This window comes from Phaseolus vulgaris, chromosome 3 (genome assembly GCF_000499845.2).
Source record: "Phaseolus vulgaris cultivar G19833 chromosome 3, P. vulgaris v2.0, whole genome shotgun sequence".
In the NCBI taxonomy this organism is placed as follows: domain Eukaryota; kingdom Viridiplantae; phylum Streptophyta; class Magnoliopsida; order Fabales; family Fabaceae; genus Phaseolus; species Phaseolus vulgaris.
The window spans coordinates 49,352,755-49,366,418 of record NC_023757.2 but is presented as its reverse complement, the minus strand read 5'-3'; the positions used below and the strand labels follow the sequence as shown (position 1 = coordinate 49,366,418).

General features: G+C 27.1%; 2 protein-coding genes across 2 annotated transcripts; one reads left to right on the top strand and one right to left on the bottom strand.

The window, feature by feature from the left end:
- Nucleotides 1-4,506: 4,506 nt before the first annotated feature.
- LOC137805972 (uncharacterized) lies at nucleotides 4,507-5,269 on the top strand. Its single transcript, XM_068605847.1, has 2 exons — nucleotides 4,507-4,854; nucleotides 4,938-5,269. The coding sequence occupies exons 1-2, from the start codon at nucleotides 4,580-4,582 to the stop codon at nucleotides 4,996-4,998; spliced, it is 336 nt and encodes a 111-aa protein (XP_068461948.1). The 5' UTR covers nucleotides 4,507-4,579; the 3' UTR covers nucleotides 4,999-5,269.
- A 4,568-nt stretch (nucleotides 5,270-9,837) lies between these two features.
- Nucleotides 9,838-11,907, bottom strand: LOC137808395 (zinc-finger homeodomain protein 6-like). The gene is made up of 2 exons (XM_068609474.1): nucleotides 11,431-11,907; nucleotides 9,838-11,273 (listed from the first exon to the last, which is right to left on the bottom strand). Exon 2 carries the CDS (start codon nucleotides 10,991-10,993, stop codon nucleotides 10,028-10,030), a length of 966 nt encoding a protein of 321 aa, XP_068465575.1. The 5' UTR covers nucleotides 10,994-11,273; nucleotides 11,431-11,907; the 3' UTR covers nucleotides 9,838-10,027.
- Between the last annotated feature and the right edge of the window lie 1,757 nt (nucleotides 11,908-13,664).

Below are 13,664 nucleotides of genomic sequence, written 5' to 3'. Positions count from 1 at the left end.
TAGGTTCTTACAAAAGAACAATTCTTCCACTAAATCAACTTTTAACAACCTATAATGGCACACCTTGATTTAAGTAATGAATTCTTATTCTCAAGAATCAAAACAATTCTCAAGTACATTTATATAGAAATTATAATATACATTTCCCTCACTTATATATTACAAATGGGTTGAAGAAATCATAGAGCTCCCATTTTATTGATTCTAATTAAAAATATATATTATAATTTAGTTATATTATTTAATATTTCTATATATATAACTGGTTGGATAGAGGCCTAAAATGAATGAGAGGATAAACCCAATAAACATTACTACAATAAATTTTAATACTACTTAGAAAAAAAAATCAATTGATAACAACCGTATATTATTTTTGTGTTAGATGGATATACAACTATTACACCCTCATTATATCCATAGAATATGTAATTATTACAATTAAATAAAGGGAATAAAAACTATTTACGCTAATAAATATCTTAGGATTTGTATGTATAAACTAAAATTTGTTGTCTGAAATTACTTATAACAATAATAAAATTAAAAGAAACGTTCTTTAAAACGATCTGTTATAGACTTTTTAAAATAACATAAAATATTATACTCAAATGAAAAATTAGTGATGCATGCATAAAATGGGCTAATAATGTATGGTATTTGTCCCTAAAATGTTTTATTTTAATTTATTTTATTCTTTACCCAAAAAAAAATGCATGGTATTTATTGACAAACTGTCGCATTCTATAAACCCACAAGATTGAGGTAAAAGACCATAAAAAAACCTCATTTAAAGAATCACATCCACCCTCAAGGAAAAAAAAATATGAACAAAGCACAAATTACACTACACAACTTGCAATATACTTCAATTAACCAAGCTAACTTGCGTAACGTTATCTTTATATATTTTTTGTTACTAATTTTGTTAATTTTTTATTAATTTAATTATTTAACTTTATAAATGATAGTATCCTTAAAATAAAGTATACCACTTTAATTCCTTATTTAACATTTTAAAATAAAGTCATTATATTATTCTGGGTTACGTATAGCTTGATTATGCCAAAGAATTGTTCGATATATGCGAAAGTCACTTGTTCATGTGTGACGATATATGTGTGTATACATACAAATAAACAACAACACTTTTTTTATTATTTTCAATAAGAAAATAAATAAAACTATAAAGAAAACAAAAACAAATATCATATAAAAATACTAAATATAATACGAAATAAAATAACACGCGTATTTTTATTTTATTTTAAAAGGATAAGCGTAAATTATTTTTGTACTGAATATTCATAAACGAGACTCATCAATTTCATAATATTATTTTATTTTTTTCTTTTAAATCTCCAAAATTAAACCTCCATCAACAAATTAATTTAAATTTGAGTAGACATACTATTAAGGGTAAATTCCCTATCTAGCACCATTTATACTTTTATTTCCTTAACTAGCACTCTTTTGTTTTTATTTCCCTATCTAGCATTCTTTTGTTTTTATTTCCCTATTTAGCACCCTTTTATTTTTTATTTCCCTATCTAGCACCATTTCAAAAATAAATTAAAAAATAATAAATTAATTTTTTTTTGATAATTTTAATTTTGAATGCATTAAAAAATAAATATTTTAATGTTTAAAATAGTTAGAAATATAATTAATGAATAAAGAAATGTGTTTTTACAAAAAAAAATAAAAATAAAAATGTTTAGTTTAAAAATTATTTTTCTAAGAATGAATAAAATAAAAAATTAAACTCTACAACAACATAAAAGTTGAATATATAAACATAAATTAGTACTTATTTTTATCATTATTGATGATGTAATTATGTTAATTTCAAGTAAAAAATACAGGACATAATTATAAAAAAACAAAGTTAAATAAGGACTGATATGAACATAAAAAAACAACATGATCCAAAAAAGAATGTTCATATTGTCAAACACCAAAACACATAAAATAATATGTCTCAACATTATTGGATTGTGCACTTCTCGTCATTAATTATGTTTCATTTCGCACAAACTATTTAATGTACCATTGAAGAAAATATTAAATGAATTATCATCTTTCATTTATTTTCATTTTTGTGATCAACATATACTTATTTAGTATCGCCTTATATCTCTGATATTTGTCTTATTTGGATTTATTTTTATATCTTTTATCTTTATTTTAATTTGTTTTGCCTTGTTTTATATCTTTTATGTTTTTAATTATTATTTTTCTACCATTCTTTTTTTTTATTGTTGCTTTTTTATTTTCTAGACTTTTTTTTTCATTTTTTGCTTCTCATTTTTAAGTATTAAGCGTAACATTTGCATTAGTTTTTTTTTTAAGATTTTGCATTTAGGATAGACACTTCAATATTACTTGTGTATCCACTGTTAATTAATACTAATTGACTTTGATTTTTTTTAATTATGTCATGTATTTTTTATTTGAAATTAACATGATTACATCATCAATAATAATAAAAATAAATAGTAATTTATGTTTATAGATTCAACTTTTATGTTGTTGTAGGGTTTAATTTTTTATTTTCTTCATTCTTAACAAAAATAATTTTAAACTAAACATTTTAATTTTTTTATTTTATTTTATAAAAACTCATTTCTTTATTCATTAATTATATTTCTAACTATTTTAAACATTAAAAATATTTATTTTTTAATGCATTCAAAATTAAAATTATCAAAAAATAAATAAATTATTATTTATTTATTTATTTTTGAAATGGTGCTAGATAGGGAAATAAAAAATAAAAGGGTGCTGGATAGGGAAATAAAAACAAAAGGGTGCTAGATAGGGAAATAAAAACAAAAGAGTGCTAATTAGGGAAATAAAAGTCTAAATGGTGCTAGATAGGGAATTTACCCTACTATTAATTTTATTTTTAAAAATTAAATAGAATTGTTTTTCTTAAATTATTCATTAAATTAATATATATATATATATATATATATATATGAATAAATTTTTGTGTAACATATGAATATATATATAATATTCACTTCAAGAATATAATTATTAATCATTTGAAATTCTAATTTTTAAGTTCACATTGGTTAAATAGTATATAATATATACTATAGCATTATAGTCTAAAAAATATATAATATTTTAATAAGACGAGATTAGCAACTTCATGAAATAAATAAGTAAAATAATATAAGAATGGTAAATTTGTTGTCCTCCTAATCATAATAATTACAGAGGATAGACTAAAATTGTACCAAGAGTTTTTTTTTTTTATCTCTTCTTTTGATCTACCATTTTTGGATTTAACTAGTTATTTTTAACTTTCATTTACTTTGCACTCTAGTTTTGTCAATTCAAATTTGTTATGGATATATATAGGTTCCTTAGAGATAGGTGCAGGGGGAGAGGGGCAAGGCCTGCAACCGTAAGCTTATCTCATTTGTTTGATTGCTTTTATTTCTTTTTTAAATAAATTTTTATTTAAATTTTTAATTTTTTTTAACTTTTTTAATTGTAGGTTTTATAATATTAACCTAATCTTTATGACAATATGTTTTTTTGTTTACATTTCTAATAACATAAAGTTTAATTCGTGTATATTGGCCTTTTTAATTGTGGAATTTTAGCCCCGATTAGCAATTAGATGACAGAGGTGAGAAATTTATACTTGGAAACTGTGAATCTTATAAAGCCAACTATATGAGTAAGAAAATGAAAATTTTGATTTAGATGTTTTTTAGTTTCTCATTAAAGTCCATACAACCCCCAAAAAATCTCAAAATAGTTTGAAATATTAATTTTATAAAAAAATGTTATATTTTAAATTATTAAAATTTAAAGTTTCATCACAATTTTACTTTTAAATAAAAATATATATAAATTGTTCTTCATATAAGACTATATTATTACGTGTGAATTTCATTTTATGAAATTATTTTAAATTTAGCTTGACTTCCTAATAAATATTGAGTCGAGGAGGAAAGGGTTCGAAAAAGAGATTTGAGACGACGGAGGCAAAGAAAAAAAGGGAAGGTAATATTATTAAGAAAAGTAAATAAAAAATGTATAAATAATTACACATTTGTTATTCTATTTTCTTTTATATTAGTTGTCCAATAAACGTTCGTAAAATGATATTCTAAAATTTACTTTTTATAATAGTCGTGGTATGCTATTATTCATAATTATTATTATTTATTGAAAAATCACATTTTTTAGTTCAATTAGATTTTTAGTAAATCATAAATTTAACCAATCATTCTCTGATTTAATTTATTTAATTTGAATCTAATTAAGATAAACAAAATTAACTACTTTTGTTTGAGTTATTCCACCTCGCATGGCGTAAAACATTATCGTCCACAAGAACCAGTGTTCATCCTCAACTTCATGCGTTTTGTTTGGGTTATTGTGTGGCTGATGAAGCAGTTGCGCCACCATTATAGTGGCAAACATCTCAACCTATTTCTCACTACAGGCATATAAATACACCCTTCAGCAAATCAATTTCACAGCAACAAAAGCAAACAAAACAAAATAAAAAGAATAAAACAGAAGCTTTTCAATAAATTCTAAGAATAAAAACATGAACACCCAAATGAAGTTGGTTGTCGTGGTGGTGTTGCTTGCCGTGTGCGTTGGAACGACCTGGGGTGATTTCCTCGGCAGCGCCAAAGCCAGTGCAGAGGCCAAGGAGTCCGCCACCCCAACGGTCAAAGCCGCCAAGGACTCCGCCTCGTCAACTGCCAAATCTGCCAAGGACGCCGCCGCACCCGCTGTTGATGCCGCCGCTCCCACTGTCGAAGCTGCCGGCAAAAAGTCTGAGTCTTTTGCTCAGTGGGCTTACGCGAAAATTTCCGGGTAATCTTCCCTCTCTCATGCTTTAGTTTGGAGATTCATCTGTGTTTATTTGGTTATTGATGAGTTTACAATTGTTGTGACAGTGGTTTCGGAAAGAAAGGTGGAGATGACAAGGCAAAGATGGATCAAAATGAGAAGAACTAAAACTAAGTAGGAGAAAGAGGATGCGAAGGTGACTAAGTAATAGGTTATGAAGAACTTATATTATGTTGTTAATGGAAGTTTTAGCAATGTGTCTACCGTTACACCAGAATCAGTGTAACGAGTCAGTTTTTTTCCTTTTTCTTTTTCTTGGCATAGGAAAAGAGTGGTTGGTTTTCTTCTAACAACTGTGCTCTTACCTTAGTTCCCATGTTGCACTGCTTTTGTTACTTGGGCTGCCACAACTCTAATAATAAACGTACTTTTTTTATGTTCATATTTTCTCTTCCATCTCATCTTTATCTTTCTTCCACTTTTTCATCATCTCATCAGACTTTAACACTTCACCATTCCTATTATTAAATGAATCAAGACAATTGATACTTGTTCAAATTTTATAGACATTAAAATTTTTCTATCGTGCTCAATGAGAACACATTTTAATGTCACAGTATGTTTCTTGGAGTATAGCGTTCAATCTCTCGTATACGCTTCGCTTTTATGAATTTTGCATTCAGCTCTTCACTTTACTTTCTGATTTTGCTTTTAAATACAAAACTGACATATTATTATTTTTGCTTTGTTTTCTGGTTTGGATTATTTATATGCAATAATTACAGAAGAAGAGAAAAGGTTGTTTTTTATTATTTTCTATATACAAATATTTAACATGACACATATTTATAATAAGGTAACAATTTTGTGATTAAAAATAAAAGCTCCATGCATCTTCTCAGAATAAATGGACTCCTAGAGAGTGTTGGTGTTATGTGATTTTTGGAATAAATGATGGAGAGATGATAGAAAAGAAGCTTAAATCATCTTTTTAAAAAGTGAAGAAAAGAAAGATTAGGTGAAACTCACGTTAAAATCCAAGTACGAGAAGAAAATGGAACATATTGTACAAATAGGTTCCTTTAATTATGTGGCTGCTACCACTCCCCTGATGATAATTGCCTCAAAATTATGCGATAGAAGTACAGAGAAACTACCATTCATTAGGCAATTTTTTTTATTTCATATTTTGTTTTAATTTATTTAAATTAAAATTCTTACTCATGAAAAAGGTATTTTTAAGAATACATTTATTTCTAAAAATTCTAAAAATTAACTATCATACCATATTTTGTATGATAGTTATGATTATTTACGCTTGTTAAAAGCCGATGAAGAAGCGGGAGATATAAATTTACGTTGAACTTGGGTACATCTGACGTAAATTTTTAGTGTTTTTTGTTTAAAAATTATTGGATTTTGAGTTAAAACTAAAACCTAAAATATAGAAAAATATCAATTGCAATGACTCTTGTTCTGCATACATTAAATACAAATCACAAATAATAATAATATGAAAAGTTAGAAAATCACAAAATTAAATTTTTTTAATCGGGAAGTATGAAATATCTAAGATGTAGAAATTTGATAAATCTCTATTTGTATAAGAAAACACCAAAAACAATTTTCAAAATGAAGTTATTTTAATATTAATATAATAAGCCACCTTTTAGACTGCATATGGAATTATGAATTAGTGGCATTGTGGTGTTGAAAATGAAAATGGAAACAGGGAGAAGTTATTTAGTTGAATGTTGTAAGTGAAAAAAAAAAGTGTTTCAAGTGAAAGTGTATAAAACTTTATTTCAGAAAGTAGTTTGGTTCGAACTGAACTTATTCATAAAGATAATTTAATTCATTTGATTTTAAACCAGTTTAGTGTATAGTCTTGAAATGTTTAATTCAAACCAGTTATTTTTCACAGCCACAAAAAAAAAAGTGGGATTCAAAAGTGAAACACAAGATATTTAAACATATGATAAGGACTTTTTTTTTATTACGTTACTGAACTTATTAATTGTATATAGAAAAAACATGTCTTTTAGTTGTTTGTTACAGAGCTAGCACCCAATTTTGTTTCTGTACTATGCAGCCCAATACAAGGTGGGCCTGCTATTAGCACCTCCGTCTTTGCCATGGACATCCCAAATGGTTGATAACATTTTCTTTAGAAAAAAACACACACACGATGAATACATGTTTCTATTATCTATTGAAGCAAGAAGTTCACAACTCAACAGAAACAGGTTTCGTGGTTCAACATAACGCATAATCCATTGTGTATTGAATCTCATATACAAAAGAAATCATGCTCTTGTGTTGTTATCATTTTTTAACATCATCTAAGATCTTCAACACATCATCCATATACAAATGTTTGACTTTAATAGATACAACACATGATTTCTAGTGAAAGAGACTATCATTTCTTGAGAGTTATAACTAGTTGAAAAATTCACATTTAGTTTTGACGAAATTTAATGTGACTGTAAAAAGTTCTAAAAACTTGTCTTCTCATTTTCACATGGATAGTTATCACAATTCAAATATGTCGATCAATGTAATTTATAAATTAGTATTAAAAGTTTATGATATAAGAGAATTGAGACATAAAGACTATTCACTTTCACGGTGGGGTTCACAATTGTTTCTCAATTCAAAAATGTGAAGAACTTCAAAAGATTATCCTAAATTAAACCGAATAAAAACAAAGATAATCCTTAGGGAAACAAGGTCATAAAAAATTGTTTTTATTATCACAGATACAGTCACAATAGAAACAAAATATCACAGCAATTCTCGGACATAATTTCAAATTTTTAAATAAATTTTGTGCCAAATTGAATTTCTTCCATGTATCATATTTCAATTATTTTATTAATAAAAGTCTATTTTTTTCTACTTTTATGCAAGTTTTTCATTGCATAAATATTATCATTAAATTCAATTACATAAATACTACTTAGAGAAAAAAAACAACCTTAGTAAACTTAAAATATAAGACCGACAACAAATTACCTATTTGACTAACTCTTCGTTTTTTTTTTCACTTTTGAAGCATTATTTACAAGCTTCTCCACAAAGATTCTAGGCATGTGAATTCTAACGTTTGAGTGGTATAAATACTACAATATCTACACAGAATTAAAGTTACCTAAATAAACTTTAAATCAAGAATCATATATTTAGTTCCATAATAATTTTCTATAAAAATTAATATATTTATGAACAATAATAAATTTAAATGAAATTTTCTTTAAATAAATTCTATAAGAAAATTCATATTAATAAAAAAAATTATATTAAGAATCATGAATATAATTTTTATACTAATAGTAGTTTGTACAAATATTTGTTAAAATAAAAATAAATTTACTATTATATTTTAAACCTATCTTTTTTACTCTAAAATTTTAAAATAAACTTTTAATATTTTTGAAATCAGTATAGTCATTTTATTAATTTTATGTTAACAAATTTAAAATTATTAATAATATTTATTTTTACCCATGAATTTTTATAATAATGCTTTTTTATAACAATTACTATTAATAATAACATTTTTTTTTAATAAAAATCATTCTTAATGACAGTAATCCATAATAATTATTATTATTGCTAAGAATAAACCTCACATATTATTTATAATAATTATAATAAGTTTATTAATTCATTAAATAAATATATTTTCCAAAAACATTATTTTTCAAATTATTTTTTAAAATACATTCAAATTAAAAGGTAAAAAAATAAATGAAAAAATTGTGAAATTTTATCAATAATAATAGTTTTTCACATTTAACTATGGTATTAAATTAAATTTAATAGTAATAATAAATTATTAAAACGATTTAAAAAAAATTATCATTAATTAATTTCAATACAAAATTGATTTTTCATATAAATTATTATATTTTTACAAACTATTTAAGTGAAATGTAACTATCATATTTGTATATTTATAATTGCTATAATTTTGTATTAATAAATAACTTTTTTGTTATGTTATTTGTAAATACTATTTATATATAATATCCTTTATGTATATTTATAAATATATAATTATTCATAGAATAATATATAAATAGGATTTAATGTTTATTTTTAAATATTGAAAATTACAAAACCACGTTGACCAATCGAATTCTTATTTGTTCAAAAAATAGGTCGAGTATAGTAAATAATGTTAAAGGTGTTGGCTTTTTTGTAAATTTTGGGACAAATTGGTTCTTTGCAGGAAAAAAAAAGATCTTACTACTACTGTATGGGAGAATCTCTTATGAGTGTATGTGTGTGTCTGCTTATGTGTTGAGTTGGTGCTCATGTGTCTGCTTATCTGTTGAGTTGGTGCTTATGTGTGTGCTTGCTGCAACAATACCTTGTCATGGAGAAAAATCGTATTGCACTTTTATATATACATAGTATATACATCTAAAAGGCTTGAAATCTCTGTCCTTCTTCTCTCCCTGCTCCTTTTTTTTTCTTTTTTTTTTTACTTTGGTTATGCCATGATTTTATTCGTGTAGACCACACACACATTGAATACCTCAGAAAGGCATTTTGAGAAAAGAACGGACATTGTCTCCTAATTCATCTGTCGGTGTCCTATTACAGGACAAATTTGTGTGGTTGGGTGGATGTGGTGGTGGGATCCTATTTTCTCCAAAGCCCTCATACCTTTGATTTTGCAAGAAAAGTGAATGGGTTCACGAACCGACCCTTGCCTTCCATGATCATCAAACAACTAAGTACCTCTAAGGATATAATGCATGAAATCCACACTCTCACACCCAGCTTAACTTATTCCTGCTTATAACCTAAACTCTGTATATATCCAACTTTCATGCATGATTTCTATTATCTGTTTCTTCCTCCTTTTTATTCTTTTTAGGCTTAATTTTCTACAGACAAAATTTGTCTCCAAAAGGCAATAGATGAGAAAAGATAATTGATGACATTTTCGTTTATGCGTGTGTTTACATAAATCAAAGGACACAGCATAGATGATTGCCGATAGAAATTGAATGGTTAATTTAAGTAATAACATAACAGATGAGAATACACAGCAGCATACCAGCTTACCTATTTGCTTATATGTAATAGTATTCACATCTAAGATTTTAAAGTCTTTTGAGTGTCTTTATTGAACATTAAAAAAATCAACAATCTAAAAGAGATGGACTTAATTAATCTAGGCTTACATTTGCTTCTTCTTCATGGCTTGCTTGCTGTTGTGCATCCAAACCTTGAAAATCTGTCTTTTTACACCAACCTGAGAGCAAAACTGATGCAGTTCCTGTTCATCTTGTTTCTGGATCTTCCACCCAAGTTTATCAGCAAACTCCATCATCTGATCCTTTTGTTGCTGTGAGAACTTGGTCCTGAACCTCTTCTTGGACGATGACAGGGGTGGCTGCACTGATAACAATTGCCCTGCCTCATCGGTCTGAAACATGTTGAGATCTTCGCTTGAGGACTCAGTTGGGGTCCCCCCAAAGCCCAGCACCGCGGGCTGAACCGACCCACCTGAAGGGGTGGCCACCACCCCGTGAAGGTGGTGTGTAGGTAACTGAAGATGAGATTGCGGAGAATGAATAACAATGTTTCTATTGGTTTTGTTGGGGTAAGTGAGGTGGTAGTTGAGAACATGTTGTGATGACTCGCCTTCGGGTTCTTTTCTGTGGAAATTGCGGTGGCACTCACAAGCTGCACACTTGAAGGATTCTGGGGTGCCTTCTTCTCCACTTGGCATAAACTCTCCACACCCATCTGTGACATGACCCCCCATGATTGCAGCATGATTCTTCAGACATTCTCGGTATCTGACTGTTGCTGTGAAAGTTCCGGTTGAGTGTGGTTGAGTTCTTGAGGTGGTTACGATAGGAGGAGAAATAGCAGTTGGATCTAGATCTCTTCTGGGTCTGTGAGGGTGAGGAAGTTGAAGAGGGTTTGGTGGAAGAGAATTAGGGGGATTGAGACGACGGTGGTGATGTGAATTTGTTTGGGGTGGATCACTGAAAACCAATGTGTGAGACTGAGGAGGTTGGTCACTTCTTTCCCCTATTAGTGACGATAGCTTGGAAGAAGATGAATTTGTATTGGGGAGGTTATAACCCAAAGTGCCAGGCATCTCTATTACCTTATCTTGCTCTCTCATGTCCATCAAATCTGACTTTTAATAAAGAAGGCCAAGATCTAAACTTAATCTCATTCCCCTCTATTTTTCTTTCTTATTTTACTCTAATCTAAGCCTCTCCTTTAGTAATGATCATCATCTCGCTTGTGAATTTTCCTTAAGTGTGATTGTGGATCATACTGTAGTGTTTTCAACCCTAATTCATCCCCTCTAATTATAAGAGCAGACTTAATCAAGGGTGACTTGCACACCAACAACAATTTTCTTTCCTGTGCTCATCTTGATATTGACGTTCTGTGTGCTAAACCTACCAATTAAATTTCACTGGTCAGTATTAATAACACTATTAACAGTATAGAGTACCACCAGCACAGGAAAAGCGTAAACAAAGTAGTAAGAGTAGAATTTTGGTGAAAAAGAAAATTCTTAAAATGAGAGAGAGAGGACAATATAAACTGTTATACTGTTGGAAATTGAAGGAAGCTAGATCAACTGGGTCCCTAGGGAGCCTCAGGTAAGACACAACTTGGCAGCTAAACAAGAGCAAAGATTTGAAGTGCAGGAAGCTTAATTGCACCAGCAAAACCTTGAGAAGAGAGAGAGAGAGAGAGAGAGAGAGAGAGAGAGAGAGGCTGGAAATTAAGGACTAACAAGTTTTGACATAGAATAGAATAGAAGAGACAAGTGGGAACTGAATGTTGATTTATGAGATGGGAATAAGAAGGCATAGAAGGTGTTGTTTCCTAGCTTCCACCAAGCAGCACAAAAATCACCTAAAAAAGAACAGTGGGGTTGTTTTGCACTCACGGAGAGTGATGACTACACTGCAAGTTTTGTCTTGCAGAACAACCGACAAGAGGTCATGTTGGTTCTCTATCTCTCCCACACCCTGCACGCTGGTCCAGTTCCTAATTATTGCCTTTCTCAGCCACTCTTTCAAACCCTAACACAAACCCTTCAAATGAATTTTTGAATGTGAGCTCCATACATAGCATAAAAGGGAAATGCTACAGATAGAGTCTTGCATTAGGATTAAGCACTTCAATTCTTATTACATGCAAATTACACAGGTAAAACCCCAAAACTTTTATTCTCACTATGTTGATTACGGACAGAGAAATCTACTAAAATACAATGTTATATTATAAATATATTTCGTTTTCTCTCATTCTTTTTCAGTTTAGTTATTTCAATTTAAAAAGTTTTATTTCACTTTATTTTTAAAGTTTGTATATTAAATTAAATTTTTCGTTAGTTTTTTAATAAAAATATTACATACTAATTTGATCACTTAAATTTTATGTGTTATGAAAAAAAAATGATTTGGTGTATTCTTTTATTGTAGGAATTAAATTAATGTTAGAATTTACAACCATACATTCACTTTATTCTATATCATTTAAGCCACACTCTTTGATTTGGTGTGTTAAAGGACACTGAATTTGGCATAGAATCTATATTCTGCGCATTTAAAATATTTGTAATAAAAAAAATTTTAAAAAAAATGTACTTAATGAAAATATAAGCAAAATACAAAATGTTAAAATAATTTTTAAAATTAAAAATGATTAAAATATTAATATTTAGTGAGATGTAAGACGTAAAAAAATTATTTTCTTTTCAAATATTTAACACAACTTTTAGTTAAACTTGTAAATTTTAGTTGTGGTATTAGTCTTTTTTGAATTGTTTAATGAGGAATACTTGAGTATTTGTTGCTATACTTTATTTTTATTTCAGTATACCGGGACACATGTTAAATTACATAATAATGTTGGTTTTCTAGATTAAAAGAACTCTCTACAAAGATAAAAAAAAATTATTTGTATTTCAGAAAATAAGACAGCGTTTTAAAGACTACATTATAATTAATATCCCTTTTGTGACTTTGATGTATTTTCAGTTTTGTGGAACAAAATTTAACACTAATTAAAAAAAAATTATTTAATAAAAACCAATTTTTAGATAGCAAAATAATTAGTTGCAATAGTAACTAAATTACAAAACATTTTAAAAACTAAAAAAGTTTGGTTTCTAAATTAGTTTACATTATTGTTAAATAGTTTCTAAATTGATATCTAATTAACTACCAAGATTTTAAACTATCAATTATTTAGATTTTAAATTTGGTAACAAAAACTTTGGTGGCTAATTAGATACCAATTTAGAAACCATTTATCAATATATAGAAACTAATTTAGAACCCAAAAATTTATTTAGTTCCTAAAATGATATCTAATTTAGTCACTATAACAACTAATTATTGATTTCTATTTCATGATTTTCTTATAATGAACATTAACTTATTCAGTTAATTTATAAAATAATTTAATTTTTCTAAATATATTTAATACATGCTTCAAAATAACTTATTTCAATAATTTATTTAGAAGTTTTAATATATAAATTACAAGTTTTTCTTATTATTAACATTAATATTTTAATATATTTTTATTATTTTTAATTCATTTTATTTTAGTATTTATTAGATTACTTTTTAAATTTTTATACGGTTCAAATTGAAAATTATATATAATGAAATTAAAAAAATACTATAAATTATGTTATATTTAAAAATAAAAACAAATAAATTTATGATAATAAATAAAAATTAAATTTGATTAATACTGAGTATAATTTAGTTTAAATAAAAAAAATTATTCAAATAAAAAACACATAAGTTTTTTGAAAAATAAAT